Source organism: Typopeltis vanoorti, chromosome 7 (genome assembly GCF_054136105.1).
Source record: "Typopeltis vanoorti isolate ZY-2024b chromosome 7, IOZ_Tvanoo_1.0, whole genome shotgun sequence".
Classification (NCBI taxonomy): domain Eukaryota; kingdom Metazoa; phylum Arthropoda; class Arachnida; order Uropygi; family Thelyphonidae; genus Typopeltis; species Typopeltis vanoorti.
The window spans coordinates 143,194,738-143,208,770 of NC_143555.1; the positions used below are offsets into that span (position 1 = coordinate 143,194,738).

At 33.5% G+C, this 14,033-nt stretch overlaps 1 protein-coding gene across 1 annotated transcript in view; it reads left to right on the plus strand.

Moving 5' to 3' along the window:
• Positions 1-14,033, plus strand: part of LOC150105146 (multidrug resistance-associated protein 1-like) — a 475,014-nt gene that overhangs the window by 141,215 nt on the left and 319,766 nt on the right. Inside the window, exon 10 of the mRNA XM_090396181.1 lies at positions 3,697-3,871. Within this exon, the coding sequence (XP_090252307.1) occupies positions 3,697-3,871 (175 nt within the window). The remainder of the gene's footprint in view (positions 1-3,696; positions 3,872-14,033) is intronic.

Here is a 14,033-nt window from a genome sequence, read left to right on the forward strand (position 1 = left end):
AGACAATCATAGAAAAGTGCACTTCATGATCTTGCAACTTTCATATTTTTCTTCTATATTTTGTAACATAGCTGCTTTTACATATTACTTACCTTTCTTACAGCTTTCTCAGTGTTCCTTAAGAGTACATCATGATTTCCAAATTTGAAATTGTCTGTATGATTTACTCTTTTCACGAACATCTTCTTTAATGTAATGTTTTTGTCTTTACCATAGATTTGCTTAAATTAAAAATGCTAAGATTCAGAACTATATAAATATGCAGGAACAAGATTCAAAGAAAGACCCCTATTATTTTTAAATAAAATCTATTCAACTGATAATCCCCCAATAGAATGGAAAAAAGCAGTTGTGATTCCTAACTTTAAAAAAGGTAGTAGAGATGACCCTAAAAACTATAGAGGTATCAGTATACTAAATTCCTGTTACAAAATATATAGCAGAATTTTAAATAGCAAACTAATGAAATATTCTGAAAACTTTATTTTAGAAGTACAGAATGGATTTAGAAAAGGACGATCATGTATAGACCTGGCCTTTTGCCTAAAATTAATAATAGAGAAAAGAAGAGAATGCGATTTAGAAACATATATTGCATTTATTGACTTTGAAAAAGCATTTGACAAAGTTAAAAGAAGCCTTTTATTTAACATATTAAAAGAAAGACAAATACTAAATAATATCCTAAAAGCTATCATAAGTATATATGAAAATAATCAGGTTGTATGATCGCATATGAAAATGAAAAAAGATATAAACCTAAAAATTGCAAAATATTTAAAAATAACAGGTGTAATTAACTATATTTAAACCAAACCTAGTTCAAAAACAAACCAGACTAAAAGTATACAATACATTAGCCTTACCAGTCTTATTGTATGGAAGTGAAATCTGGAGAATAAAACAAAAAGACAAAGATTAATAACAGCAGAAATGACGTTTATGAGAAAAACTGCAAAGTATACTCTATTTGATCAAAAAGAAACGAAGAAATTATGAAAGAATTAAACTAAGAATCAGTAATAGAAAAAAAATTAAAAAATATAAACATAAATGGATGGAACACGTTCAAAGAATGAAAATAGAAAGATTACCAAAACAAGCCTTAAAGAAAACCAGGACGTCCTCTTAAAAGATTCAACAATGACTTCTAAGGCTGGAACAGGCCATGCTAGGCCTAAATGCTTGATATTGTTGGAACGTACTTCCTGGGTTTGAATCTGCCATCTTGTTGCAAAGTTGTTCTTAATAAAATCAATTAATTCCTGGTTGATTACTATTCAAAACATGGGGAAATTTATATTTATACTGCACCACCCTATATTTAGATTAGCCTATGTAAAATAGTAGAATCAATCTTCAATTAATTCTGCAGTCTCATTAATCATATAGGCCGAATTTAATATTTTACACTTAAGGCTCCTGCAAGATCCGAACTTTTTATGAATGGAGCAATGAAAAAGAATCGGGCACACACAATATTGAAATCAATAAAACAAAACATTTAATACAAGGTTATATGACAAGTACATAAAATTATTACTCCGAAAATAAGATAATACAAATAACTTAGTTCTTCAAGTCAAAATATTCACATAGAATCAAACATCATATCTTCAGACACTAAATTCATATTATTTCTAATAATAAAAATTGTTTGTACAGTTCAAAACTTCAGAATTTCTTAGTAAATAAATTTACTAGTATCACTCAGTTTGCACTCTATAATTTAACATTTAGTCAGCAAGCACTTATTAAATTAATAATGGCGGCAGTTATTATTTCAAGGGGAATTACTTTCAAGTTTCAAACTTCGGCTAAACTCAGCGAAACACCACAGTAAATGTTAGGATATTCGAGACAGAGCTATCACATAAATCTTCACACTGAAATAAAATAAAATAGGACTGTTCTTACCGGGATTAATCCTTAGCATATCAGATTCAATGTGAGCACATTTCAAAACTATATTCACTTATTGCTCTGAAGCAACACTATTCAAAAGAACTTCACGGAGATAACTGCATTATTATTTATCGCGCTGCACAAATCTTGACGGACTTGCTATAAGGCAGAATAATTATTCCATGTTTAATACTGCATAACAAACTGAACTTTGCATAATCCTTCTTCAAAGCGATATAGGAATACGTAGTAATTCTAGAACTTAGTGAAATTATTCTGAATTTCCTATTAATCTTCCGGTCTTTAGTTAATCCTATTATGGCACTAAATTCCTATTACTGCCACCGCTGACTTTACTCTTAGCTGCCTATAAGTTTTCTCCTTGTCTCCGTAGTGTTCTGAATGCTCCTGCCCTCGAGTATCCTTGCTTACTTTTCACCTTCCATTTATATACATTTTCTCTTCTCCCTTAAACTTGTTCACTCGTCCAACTCATATTAATTCCTTACTTTTAATTACCGCAGCTGGCGCGTTCTATTTTATTTCTGTCTCCATGGCAACGAACAAAACATAAACATAAGCATACATAAGATTATACCTTTACACTCAGTAATGAAAAATAAAAATATTATAGTTACTTAATTTCTCCTTCACTTTCATTTACAAATATATTAAATAAAACATATATTACAGTTCACATAGGGCACATAAAAGTTACATACATAGAATTTCCCATAATATTATTAAAGGAATAAAGTAATAAAATAAATGGCATTTACTACAGAATCCTTCCATCATCATGATATACCTAAAAATTATATAATTAAATAACAACTGAAAAAATTCAAGGAAAATACACGAATATTAAATCTTAAGCAAGAGATTAACAAATAATATATAAATATGTCTTGCTTAGGATATGGCAGATTATGTTAAATGTGAATGAAGAATAAAACATTCAAAATAATTTAATTCACAGTTTAACAATATGCATGATGATGATGATGATGAAAAATGTCAAGAAATTATAATTTTGTTTCTTCCTTTATCCAACTGCAAGCAAACAAAGTTTCTGCATCAAGTTTCTTCACAACTGGGTTACTTGTATATAGAAGCCTTCATGTTAATTGCCTTAGTATCCTATAATGTAGAGCACACATCCTTTCAGATGTGTGTAGCGCTATGCATTATGGGCCAGTACTCAGACCCATTTTGACCTTTGAGATATGTTAAGGTGCGGGAATACCTTCTAAATCCTACTGAGTGACCCTAAATGATCACTATGAACTCATTACTTCTGACTTGAATCACTCCAAGACAGAAAACTCAGTGGTGGGCTAACTCAAATGACAGGCAAGAACCAGTCACTGAGCAGAGCCTCTCTATTCCCAAGAAGCAAGCAAACCAAAAGACGAATGCTATTAAACATCATCAGCAGGAGCCAGATCCAGAAAAGATATCCAAGGTTGCTTATAAATTAAACTAAAAATGCCAAGAAATTATATTTTTATTTCATTTTTTTTTTTAAATTTAATTTACAACCAAGCAAAAAAAAACAACTTTCTACATGGATTTTGTGTTTTTTCTTCTTAAAGAAAATTTCTTCATACAATACTTCCTTGAAATCACGTTCAAACAAAAAAAAACAAAAAGAAACAACTTTCAGTACCAAGGTTTTTAAGCTCTTAAATATCTCTTATATTAAATTTCAGAAATCACCATATTAGTTTATTTATCATGAATTGTTAATGAAGTAGGAGGATTGAAATTTAATACCAGTTTCTGTTGCAGTTTGCTAATTGCCTTTATCAGTGGCAATGAACCATATTGGAGAGGTTTTTTCTATGCAAGCATTATGTTCTTCTCCTCCATGATTGAGTCTTTTTTCAATAGCCAATACGAGTATCGTATCTATTGTGTTGCCATGAGAATGAGATCATGTATCATATCTGCTTTATATCGAAAGGTATGCATAATGTAACTTTATAATCTCAGTTTCATTCAAAGTTTGTTAATTTTAGACTTTTGACAGCTGAAATAATTTGAGTCTACCAGTTTGTGTATAATTTCTCTACATCTATGCACAACTCTACTTTAGTCCATCAGACTCTATTTCTTTCATTAATACAGCTATACTTAGTCTTAACAACAATAAATAATTGTTTATCTAGTTGAAGTTGTTGACAAACTTATCACATTCCAAGACTTCATTATATTTGTAATAGGATTAAAGAAATGTTTTCCCATGTGTGCTTATTGTATATTTTGTAGTATTGTTATTTTATTTTACATTAACATATTCACTGTAGTATAGTAGTGCAAAAGCCATCAGTTATTGTCTTCATCAGATCTTCATGGAGTCAAAAGACTCACCATGAATTGTCACCACTGTTTAACACAATGCATTTTTCATCCAGTTACCACTCACCAAGCAAAAAACCTGCTTCTTTTTCCCACCCCCATACTCCTTCAGGGATGGCTTCTTGTTTGTATCATCCCTGTACCTGTGCTCTTAAAAAAACATTATTCGTATTAATCTAGTATTAACTACTTTTTCCCCAATCTCCCTTGTATTTACGATGCTCTGCAGATGATATTTTCCTCAGTCTGTCCTCATACCTAACATTTCAAATATTTGATATCTTAGTTTGTTCCTAGAATAGGATTTCTGGATTATTTAACAAATATCAATAAATGGTAGGTTAATAATTTTTTTGTGGATTGGATTCAGAAACTTTCCTTAGACGTCAAGATTTTAACTCTCCAATGAATTCAAAGATTGCACTCTGTACATCCTTTGTACCTGATGTAGATAATTTTACCAAGGACGATCAAAATGACAATTTGGGATTTAACAGACCAAATTGTATTCTTATTGACTTAAACCAAAATATACAATGATGGTACAACATGACAGAATTTCACGCTGGCTGGGGTGTCGCCCGGTTAAACAAAGTCCCCCATCCCCGTTGTGTTTGCAGGAAACCAGGGCAAACAGCGAAAAGTCAGCTACTGGAACAAATCTTAAAACACACCTCAACTCAACATCACCAGAATTCATGATTGGTACTATCAACATTAGAAGCCTGAATGGCAAAGAAATGGAGCTAGCTGAGGAATTAGATAAGTACCAGATCGACATAATAGGGGTGATGAAACAAAAAAGACAAAACTGGTGAGATCTTTCTGAGCTCAGGCAATAACAATTAAGGAAAAGAAGGAGTAGCCATAGTATTCAACACTAAATATGAGGCTAATCTTCTTGAATGGCAGGCAGTCTCAAGTAGAGGGATGTGAGAAAAGCAACTGACACAATGGAAAAGTTGATCCTTGTTGGGGATCTAAATAGCAGAGTAGGAAATAATTGTGAGACATACAAAAATATTTAGGGAAAATTTGGAGAAAAGAGCAAAGCTAATAATAATGGCAAATATCTGTTGGATTTCTGCTCAGGACATGGACTGGTTATTACTAACACCATGTTCCAACATAAAAATGTGCTTAAATTCACATGAAGAGAAGAGGCTAGGAATAAGAAAGGTCTCATTGACTATGTTATTGTTGATAGTGATGTTTTCTCCCTGGTGCAGGACACCAGAGTGTACAGAGGATTTGAAATTGGAAGTGATCACTATTTAGTATTGAGCAGGATAAAATTGAAAATTTCATATTGAAAAGAATAACATGTAAGAAAGTGTTAAAGCGAATAAAAGTTGAGCAGCTCTCAGATGTGAACTGTAGACTAAAATACACAAAGATTATTGAAGAAAAAATGAAAGAGTTTGAGAACAGGAATCAAACCTTGGAGATTCAGTGGCAAACTCTGAAGAAAACATTGATTGATTCAGGCAGAGAGGCATGTGGTGGGTTATCTGCAAGGAAAAAAAAAAAAATCAGATCTCCCTGGTGGACACAGGAAGTTAAAGAGGCAGTGAAGGAAAAGAAGAAAGCATATCAAAAGTTCCTGTCAAATAAGTCAACTATTGCTCTTAGAGAATATAGAGACTAATGCAAGAATGCTAAACACTAGTAAAACTAGTAAAACAAAAAACAAAAGTAAAACTAGCTAAACAAAAGTCATGGGAGGACTTTGGCAAGAACATAGAAAATAAATATCAAGAAGGTGGCAAAATATTCTGGAGGTTGTTGAAGAAGCTTAGGAATGGAGGAAAGAGTGCTTTAAAAGGAATTAGAGATGATAAAGGTGACATGAAAACGGTACAAAAAGATATCCTTGAAGTATGGAGTAATTACTTTGAAAAACTGCTAAATGAAACAAGCAGTGATGACAGCACAGTGGTAAAAAACACTGCCCGGGCATGCAGTCAGGAATACATATCCATACTTGAAGTAGAAAAAGCCATCAAAGGCTTGAAATGTGGAAAGGCAGCAGGAGTAGATGATATTCGACCAGAAATGCTGAAGTATGAGAGTATGGTATAAGAATCTTACAGTGGCTGCACTGCATAGTTCAGAAAGCCTGGACAGATGGGCGAATTCCCAGTGATTGGAGTAGAGCTCTCATTGTACCCATATATAAAATGGGAAATAAAACTGAATGTGAGAATTACAGAGGTATTTCCCTACTGAGTGTTCCTGGCAAGATCTATGCGAGTATACTTGAGAAGAATTGTGGAAGAAAAGCTTGGTGAAGAACAAGCTGGAGTCAGGCCAAGTGGCTGTCAGGATCAGATCTTCACTTTACGACAAATAGTCGAGAAAGCATGGGAATATAACAAAGATCTGTATTTAAGTTTTGTCAATTTGGAAAAAGCATATGACAAGGTGCCAAGAGAGAAGCTATTCAATACGCTGCAGTTATATTGCAATGGGGCATTATATCAAGCAAAACTTAGTCTTTATTTGAGTTGTAAGTCAGCAGTTAGAATTGAAGGAAGTACAGGAAAATGGTTTAATGTTAAATCTGGTGTGAGACAAGGATGTACATTATCCCATCTGTTATTCATTATCTATATGGATTACATTATGAAAGAAAGTGGTATTAAATATGATATCAAAATTGGAGATGTTGATGTCAGCTCTTTGCTTTATGCGGACAATGTTATACTTCTAAATAAATCTGCTACAAGTCTGCAAGATTCTCTGACTAAATTGAATAGCTGTTGTAATAGATATGGTATGAAGGTCAGCAATAAAAAGACAAAGGCAATGAAAATAGACAGAATCATTGAAAATGTCAACTGTGTTGTGAATGGAGAACCTGTGGAACAAGTAAAACATTTCAGCTACTTAGGCACAATTTTTACTGAAACTGGTAAATTAAATATAGAAATAGACAACAGAATCAGCAAAGCTGGTATGGTTGGAAGTCAATTGAATAAATTCATATGGAATAAGAGAGAAATTAGACAGAACACTAAATTAGCTGTATATAAGACAGTCTTCAAACCAGTTTTAACTTATGGATCTGAGAGCTGGGTCAGAAGTAAAACACTTGGCCAAAGACTAGAGACCGCAGATATGAGAGTCCTGAGAAAGATTAGAGGCGTGAACAGATGGCATCAATGGCAATATCATATTAAAAACGAGGATATTAGGAAAGAACTTGACATTGTCAGCATCCAGGAATGCGTTAGCAGAGCTAATCTCAGGTGGTACGGTCACTTAAACAGAATGGGCGAAGAAAGATTAGCAAAACAAGTGTTCTCTGTCTGGTTGGCAGGAAAAGACCCAGAGGGAGACCAAGATATTAGGAAAAATACCATCGTTCATTAAGAACAGCACAGACTTCATAGAAAAGTAAAAGATATACACATAGATCCTTCAGACCTATTAGCGAGTTTAGATGTAGTCAGCCTTTTCACAAAGATTCCTAGAAATGAAATAAACATCCTAGAAAATCTCTTCCCACCAACATTGTACAGCTCTACAAACATTGCATAAAAGACACCTTCTTCCTTTACTAAGACAAACTCTGGGAACAAAAGGAAGGACTAGCGATGGGTTCACCCCTCTCACCAGCTCTAGCAAACCTCTACATGGAATTTTGAAAATAATGCTTTACAAAACTGGCACAGAAAACCAAAAATATAGCTCTGCTATGTGGACGATATCTTCATCATTTGGCCAGGAACAGCACTAGAACTGACTACATTTCAAGACTATATTAATATCTTGCATCCTAACATAAAATTCACTCTGGAACTAGAAGAAAATAAAAAACTTCCTTTCCTAGACATCCTTATAGAAATAAATGAAAGAAAAAACAGATTATAATTTTTTCTCCATCTATAGAAAATATATAGATGGAGATATAGATTATCTCCATCTATAGAAAACCAACAAACACAGGAAGATTTCTGCATGCTACTTCACATCACCACCCCAAGCAAAAAATAGGCCTAATAAAAATCTTAAGGGATAAAGCATACAACATCCCCAGTACAGAATAAAAAATGTAAAGAAGAAATACAATACTTAACATAGATCCTACAACTGAATGGTTTCAATACTAAGTTAATTAATAAGAAAATTCTCAATATATCACTTACAAGAAACTTAAATAAACAAGATTTCAAGAACGCAGTCACCCTTCCTTATATCAAGAATGTAACAGATAAATTAGCCAAACTTCTCTACAAATATAACATAAAAGTGACTTTCCTGCCACTTGAAAAATTATCAAGATATTTTTTCATCCTCTGAAACCTCTACATCACTCAATGAAAAAACCAGGGGTTTATAATATTCGCTGTTCCTATGGCATCTGCTATGTGGGCCAGATGGGGAGATCAGGAGAAATCCGCATGAGTGAACATCAAAAGGATGTACAGAATAAGAGAGAACATAAATCGGGATTGGCATTTCACACAACCTCTACCAGTCATGATGTACTCTGGAATAGAACAAACATGTCCTATATAGATAAGAATTGTTTCACAAGAAAATTCAAAGAGGCAGCAAATATGATTAAAATTCCTACGCAATGCAACAAAAACCAAGGTTTGATTTCAAATCAAGTTTGGTCATCGTTTATTAAAAATTTACCTATTTCAGACCTCGGACAGAGTGAGCGTGAACTACAGACCGTGACAACAAATAACATTGTCTGCAGCTAACATGCATTAACGGTTGTATAGATCTGTTATTCAGTTTTTTAATGAACTGTTTAGATGTTTACAATATCAACAAATGAACTAATTTTGGTAATTTCTAGTAGTTTAAAGCACAAACTAGTTCTCTTTACCCCTGAAGATGTTAGTCTGACGACTAATGGAACTTGTCTGGTGTTGTTTTTAGTAACACCCAACAAACAAGTTTAGTTTTTCTTGTTTAGTTTTAAAAATAGTTTTCTTTAATAAAGATGTGGTCACAAAACTGGAATAACTAAATTGAACTTCTTAACCACAGAAAGCTCTGCAGGAATAATCCCTGACAATTTCAATATGATTATTTGTTAATTTTAGTTTGATTTGATCTGAATTTGTCATCAGTTTGGTTTTAGTTATATTAATCTTTAAACCATTTTTATTTTTCTGCATTCTCTGTTATGGTCATTTAACATTTCTTGAGCTTCATTTTTTTTTTATTTTTTGCTAAAAGAACAACACTTTTTTAATTTTTGCCAAAAGAACAACATCAGCTGCAAAACATAAGTGATTGGGATTTTTTCCATTGATGTTAATTCCATGGTTTTCCAATGAGATGTTCTTCTTTTCTGCTACAATAGAAAGACTTCTATTGTAGCAGAAAAAAAAAACAATATGAGTGATATAGGATCCTCTCCTTATCTTACTCCTTTCCCAATACCAAATTCCTTTCTCTGATTCTAGCTTTATATTAGCTGTTGAGTTTTGATATGCAGTTTTTAATAATTTAATATACTTTGCTAGGATGCTTGTTGTTGTAAGCTGTTTATTATTTCTGATTGATAGAAAGAATCAAAGTCTATCAACACTAAACATGTAGGAAAATTATATTCATTTGCTTTTTCAGTTACTTAGTTAATAGTATGGATATGTTTCTCTGTGATATGAGAGAACTATATTGTAGAAAATCATGCTCTGAATCCTTGTTCATATGGCTGTGCATCATCTAAAATTCTTGTGATTCTATTTAATATACTGGATATAAACATTTTGAACGATTATGATAGCAAACTGATTAGCCTATAGTTACTGATATGCCCTTTTTTTATGTAATAATATAATCAAGGACTTATTCCACTATACTGGAATTTTTTCTGCAGTTAAAATATCATTGAACATATCCAATATGACCTTATGAAACTGTGAAACTCCTCATTTTATGTGTTCTGCTAATATATCATCTTCTCCAGCATTTTTATGATTCTTTGATGACTTGAGGGCTTTCCATAATTCTTTCATTACGATGAGTGGTTCTTTATCAGTCTCATCTAAATATAGTAGAGGATTTGTATCTTTTTCCTTGCTTGTGTCTAAGTCCCTGTAAAACTCACTGCATGTTTTCATTATTTCTTCCCTATTGTATTTACTATTCCTTGCTTATGTTACAATTTTGGAATCCATTTTTTCCTTCCATGTTGATCATTTTCAGAGATATTGGTTGATCATTTTCAGAGATATTTTGTTTTCTATTATGTCTGTATATTTTCTGATCACATTTTTTATTTCCTTTTTAACTTTCACATTTCCAAATTCTATATTTCTCTACTACTTCTGTGTCTCCTTTTCCTTAATTCTTCCCTTTTTTCTTTGATTAGCTCAAGTGTTCATAAAGGAACGTTTTCTCGAAGTTCTATATGCTGGTAATGATTTTCTTAAACTTTTAGTAACTTCTATTATTGTTGAATATTTCTTCCATTCTGTCAGATAAACTGATTGATTCATACTTTTTTCTCTTCAACTTTCCTTCCATTATTTCCTCAAATTTTTCATCATCATCATCATCATCAAATTCCTGCCATGTACCCTCAAGGGGTGTACAGGATATGATAGTATTACATGAAAAAAATTATATCATTATTAATTTCCTATCTACAATTTTCCTCCAAATCAGTCTGTTACTTGTCAAGACTCCAACATTATCAGATCTTATATTTCTATCGTCTAAGGCACTTTGTACCGTATCAATCCACCTATATCTTGGTCTTCCTCTGGGTCGTTTTGCTGCCAACCTGGCAGAGAACACTTGTTTTGCTAATCTTTCCTCGCCCATTCTGTTTAAGTGACCATACCACCTGAGATTAGCTCTGCTAACACATTCCTGGATGCTGACAATGTCAAGTTCTTTCCTAATATCCTCATTTTTAATATGATATTGCAATTGATGCCATCTGTTCATGCCTATAATCTTTCTCAGGACTCTCATCTGTGGTCTCTAGTCTTTGGTCAAGTGTTTTACTTCTGACCCAGCTCTCAGATCCATAGGTTAAAACTGGTTTGAACACTGTATTGTATACAGCTGATTTAGTGTTCCGACTAATTTCTCTCTTATTCCATATGAATTATTCAATTGACTTCCCACCATACCAGCTTTGCTGATTCTGTTGTCTATTTCTATATTTAATTTACCATCTTCAGTAAAAATCGTGCCTAAATAGCTGAAATGTTTTACTTGTTCCACAGGTTCTTCATTCACAACACAGTTGACATTTTCAATGATTCTGCCTATTTTCATTGTCTTTGTCTTTTTATTGCTGACCTTCATACCATATCTATTACAACAGCTATTCAATTTAGTCAGAGAATCTTGCAGACTTGTAGCAGATTTATTTAGAATTATAACATCATCTGCATAAAGCAGAGAGCTGACATTAACATCTCCAATTTTGATATCAGGTTTAATACCACTTTCCTTCATAATGTGATCCATATAGATAATGAATAACAGATGGGATAATGTACATCCTTGTCTCACACCAGATTTAACATTAAACCATCTTCCTGTATTTCCTTCAATTCTAACTGCTGACTTACAACTCAAATAAAGACTAAGTATTGTTTGATATAATGCCCCATTGACACCATATAACTGCAGCGTATTGAATAACTTCTCTCTTGGCACCTTGTCATATGCCTTTTCCAAATCGACAAAACTTAAATACAGATCTTTGTTATATTCCCATGCTTTCTCGACTATTTGTCGTAAAGTGAAGATCTGATCCTGACAGCCTCTATTTGGCCTGAATCCAGCTTGTTCTTTACCAAGCTTTTCTTCCACAATTCTTCTCAACCGTTTCTCAAGTATACTTGCATAGATCTTGCCAGGAACACTCAGTAGGGAAATACCTCTGTAATTCTCACATTCAGTTTTATTTCCCTTTTTATATATGGGTACTATGAGAGCTCTACTCCAATCATCTGGAATTCGTCCCTCTGTCCAGGCTTTCTGAACTATGAAGTGCAGCCACTGTAAGACTCTTATACCACCATATTTCAGTATTTCTGGTCGAATATCATCTACTCCTGCTGCCTTTCCACATTTCAAGCGTTTGATGGCTTTTTCTACTTCAAGTATGGATATGTATTCCTGACTGCATGCCTGGTCAGTGTTTTTTACCACTGTGCTATCATCACTGCTTGTTTCATTTAGCAGTTTTTCAAAGTAATTACTCCATACTTCAAGGATATCTTTTTCTCCCATTTTCATGTCACCTTTATCATCTGTAATTCCTTTTACGGCACTCTTTCCTCCATTCTTAAGCTTCTTCAGCAACCTCCAGAATATTTTGCCACCTTCTTGATATTTATTTTCTATATTCTTGCCAAAGTCCTCCCATGACTTTTGTTTAGCTAGTTTTACACAGTGTTTAGCATTCTTGCATTTGTCTCTATATTCTCTAAGAGCACAAGCTGACTTATTTGACAGGAACTTTTGATATGCTTTCTTCTTTTCCTTCACTGCCTCTTTAACTTCCTGTGTCCACCAGGGAGTTCTGATTTTTTTTATCCTTACAGACAACCTCACCACATGCCTCTCTGGCAGAATCAATCAATGTTTTCTTCAGAGTTTGCCACTGAATTTCCAAGGTTTCATTCCTGTTCTCAAACTCTTTCATTTTTTCTTCAATAATCTTTGTGTATTTTAGTCTACAGTTCACATCTGAGAGCTGCTCAACTTTTATTCGCTTTAAAACTTTCTTACATGTTATTCTTTTCAATAATGAAATTCAATTTTATCCTGCTCAAGACTAAATAGTGATGACTTCCAATTTCAAATCCTCTGTACACTCTGGTGTCCTGCACCAGGGAGGAAACATCACTATCAACAATAACATAGTCAATGAGACTTTTCTTATTCCTAGCCTCTTCTCTCCATGTGAATTTGTGTACATTTTTATGTTGGAACACGGTGTTAGTAATAACCAGTCCATGTCCTGAGCAGAAATCCAACAGATATTTGCCATTATTATTAGCTTTGCTCTTTTCTCCAAATTTTCCCAAAATATTTTTGTATGTCTCACAATTATTTCCTAATCTGCTATTTAGATCCCCAACAAGGACCAACTTTTCATTTTTCACTGTGTCAGTTGCTTTTTTTTAAAGCCTCAAAAAATTCCTCCACTTCTACCTTAGTAGAACCTTCTGTGGGACCATAGGCACAAATAAGTCTCATTGTTCAGCTCCCCATTCTCATATTTGCCCAAATTACTCTACTTGAGACTGACTGCCATTCAAAAAGATTAGCCTCGTATTTTGTGTTGGCTAAATACTACTATGGCTACTCCTTCTTTTCCTTGATTGTCATTGCGTGAATATAACATTTTGTATTTATTGCTCAGAAAGATCTCACCAGTTTTGGTCTTTTTTGTTTCAGTCACCCCTAGTATGTTGATCTGGTACTTATCTAATTCCTCAGCCAGCTCCATTTCTTTGTCATTCAGGCTTCTTATGTTGATAGTACCGATCTTTAACTCTGGTGATGTTGAGTTGGGGTTTGTTTTCAATTTTGTTCCAGTAGCTGACTTTTTGCTGTTTGCCCTGGTTCCCTGGCGAAAACAACGGGGGCCTTGTTTAACCGGGCAACGCCCCAGGTGGCATGAAATTTTGTCATGTTGTACCATCATTTTTTTATTTTGGTTTAACCAATAAGAATACAATTTGGTCGGCTAAATCCCAAATTTCCAGCCCATCCTCGTCCGTTCAGTATCCAAGTAGATACCCAACAGGGTGCACCACGAGAAG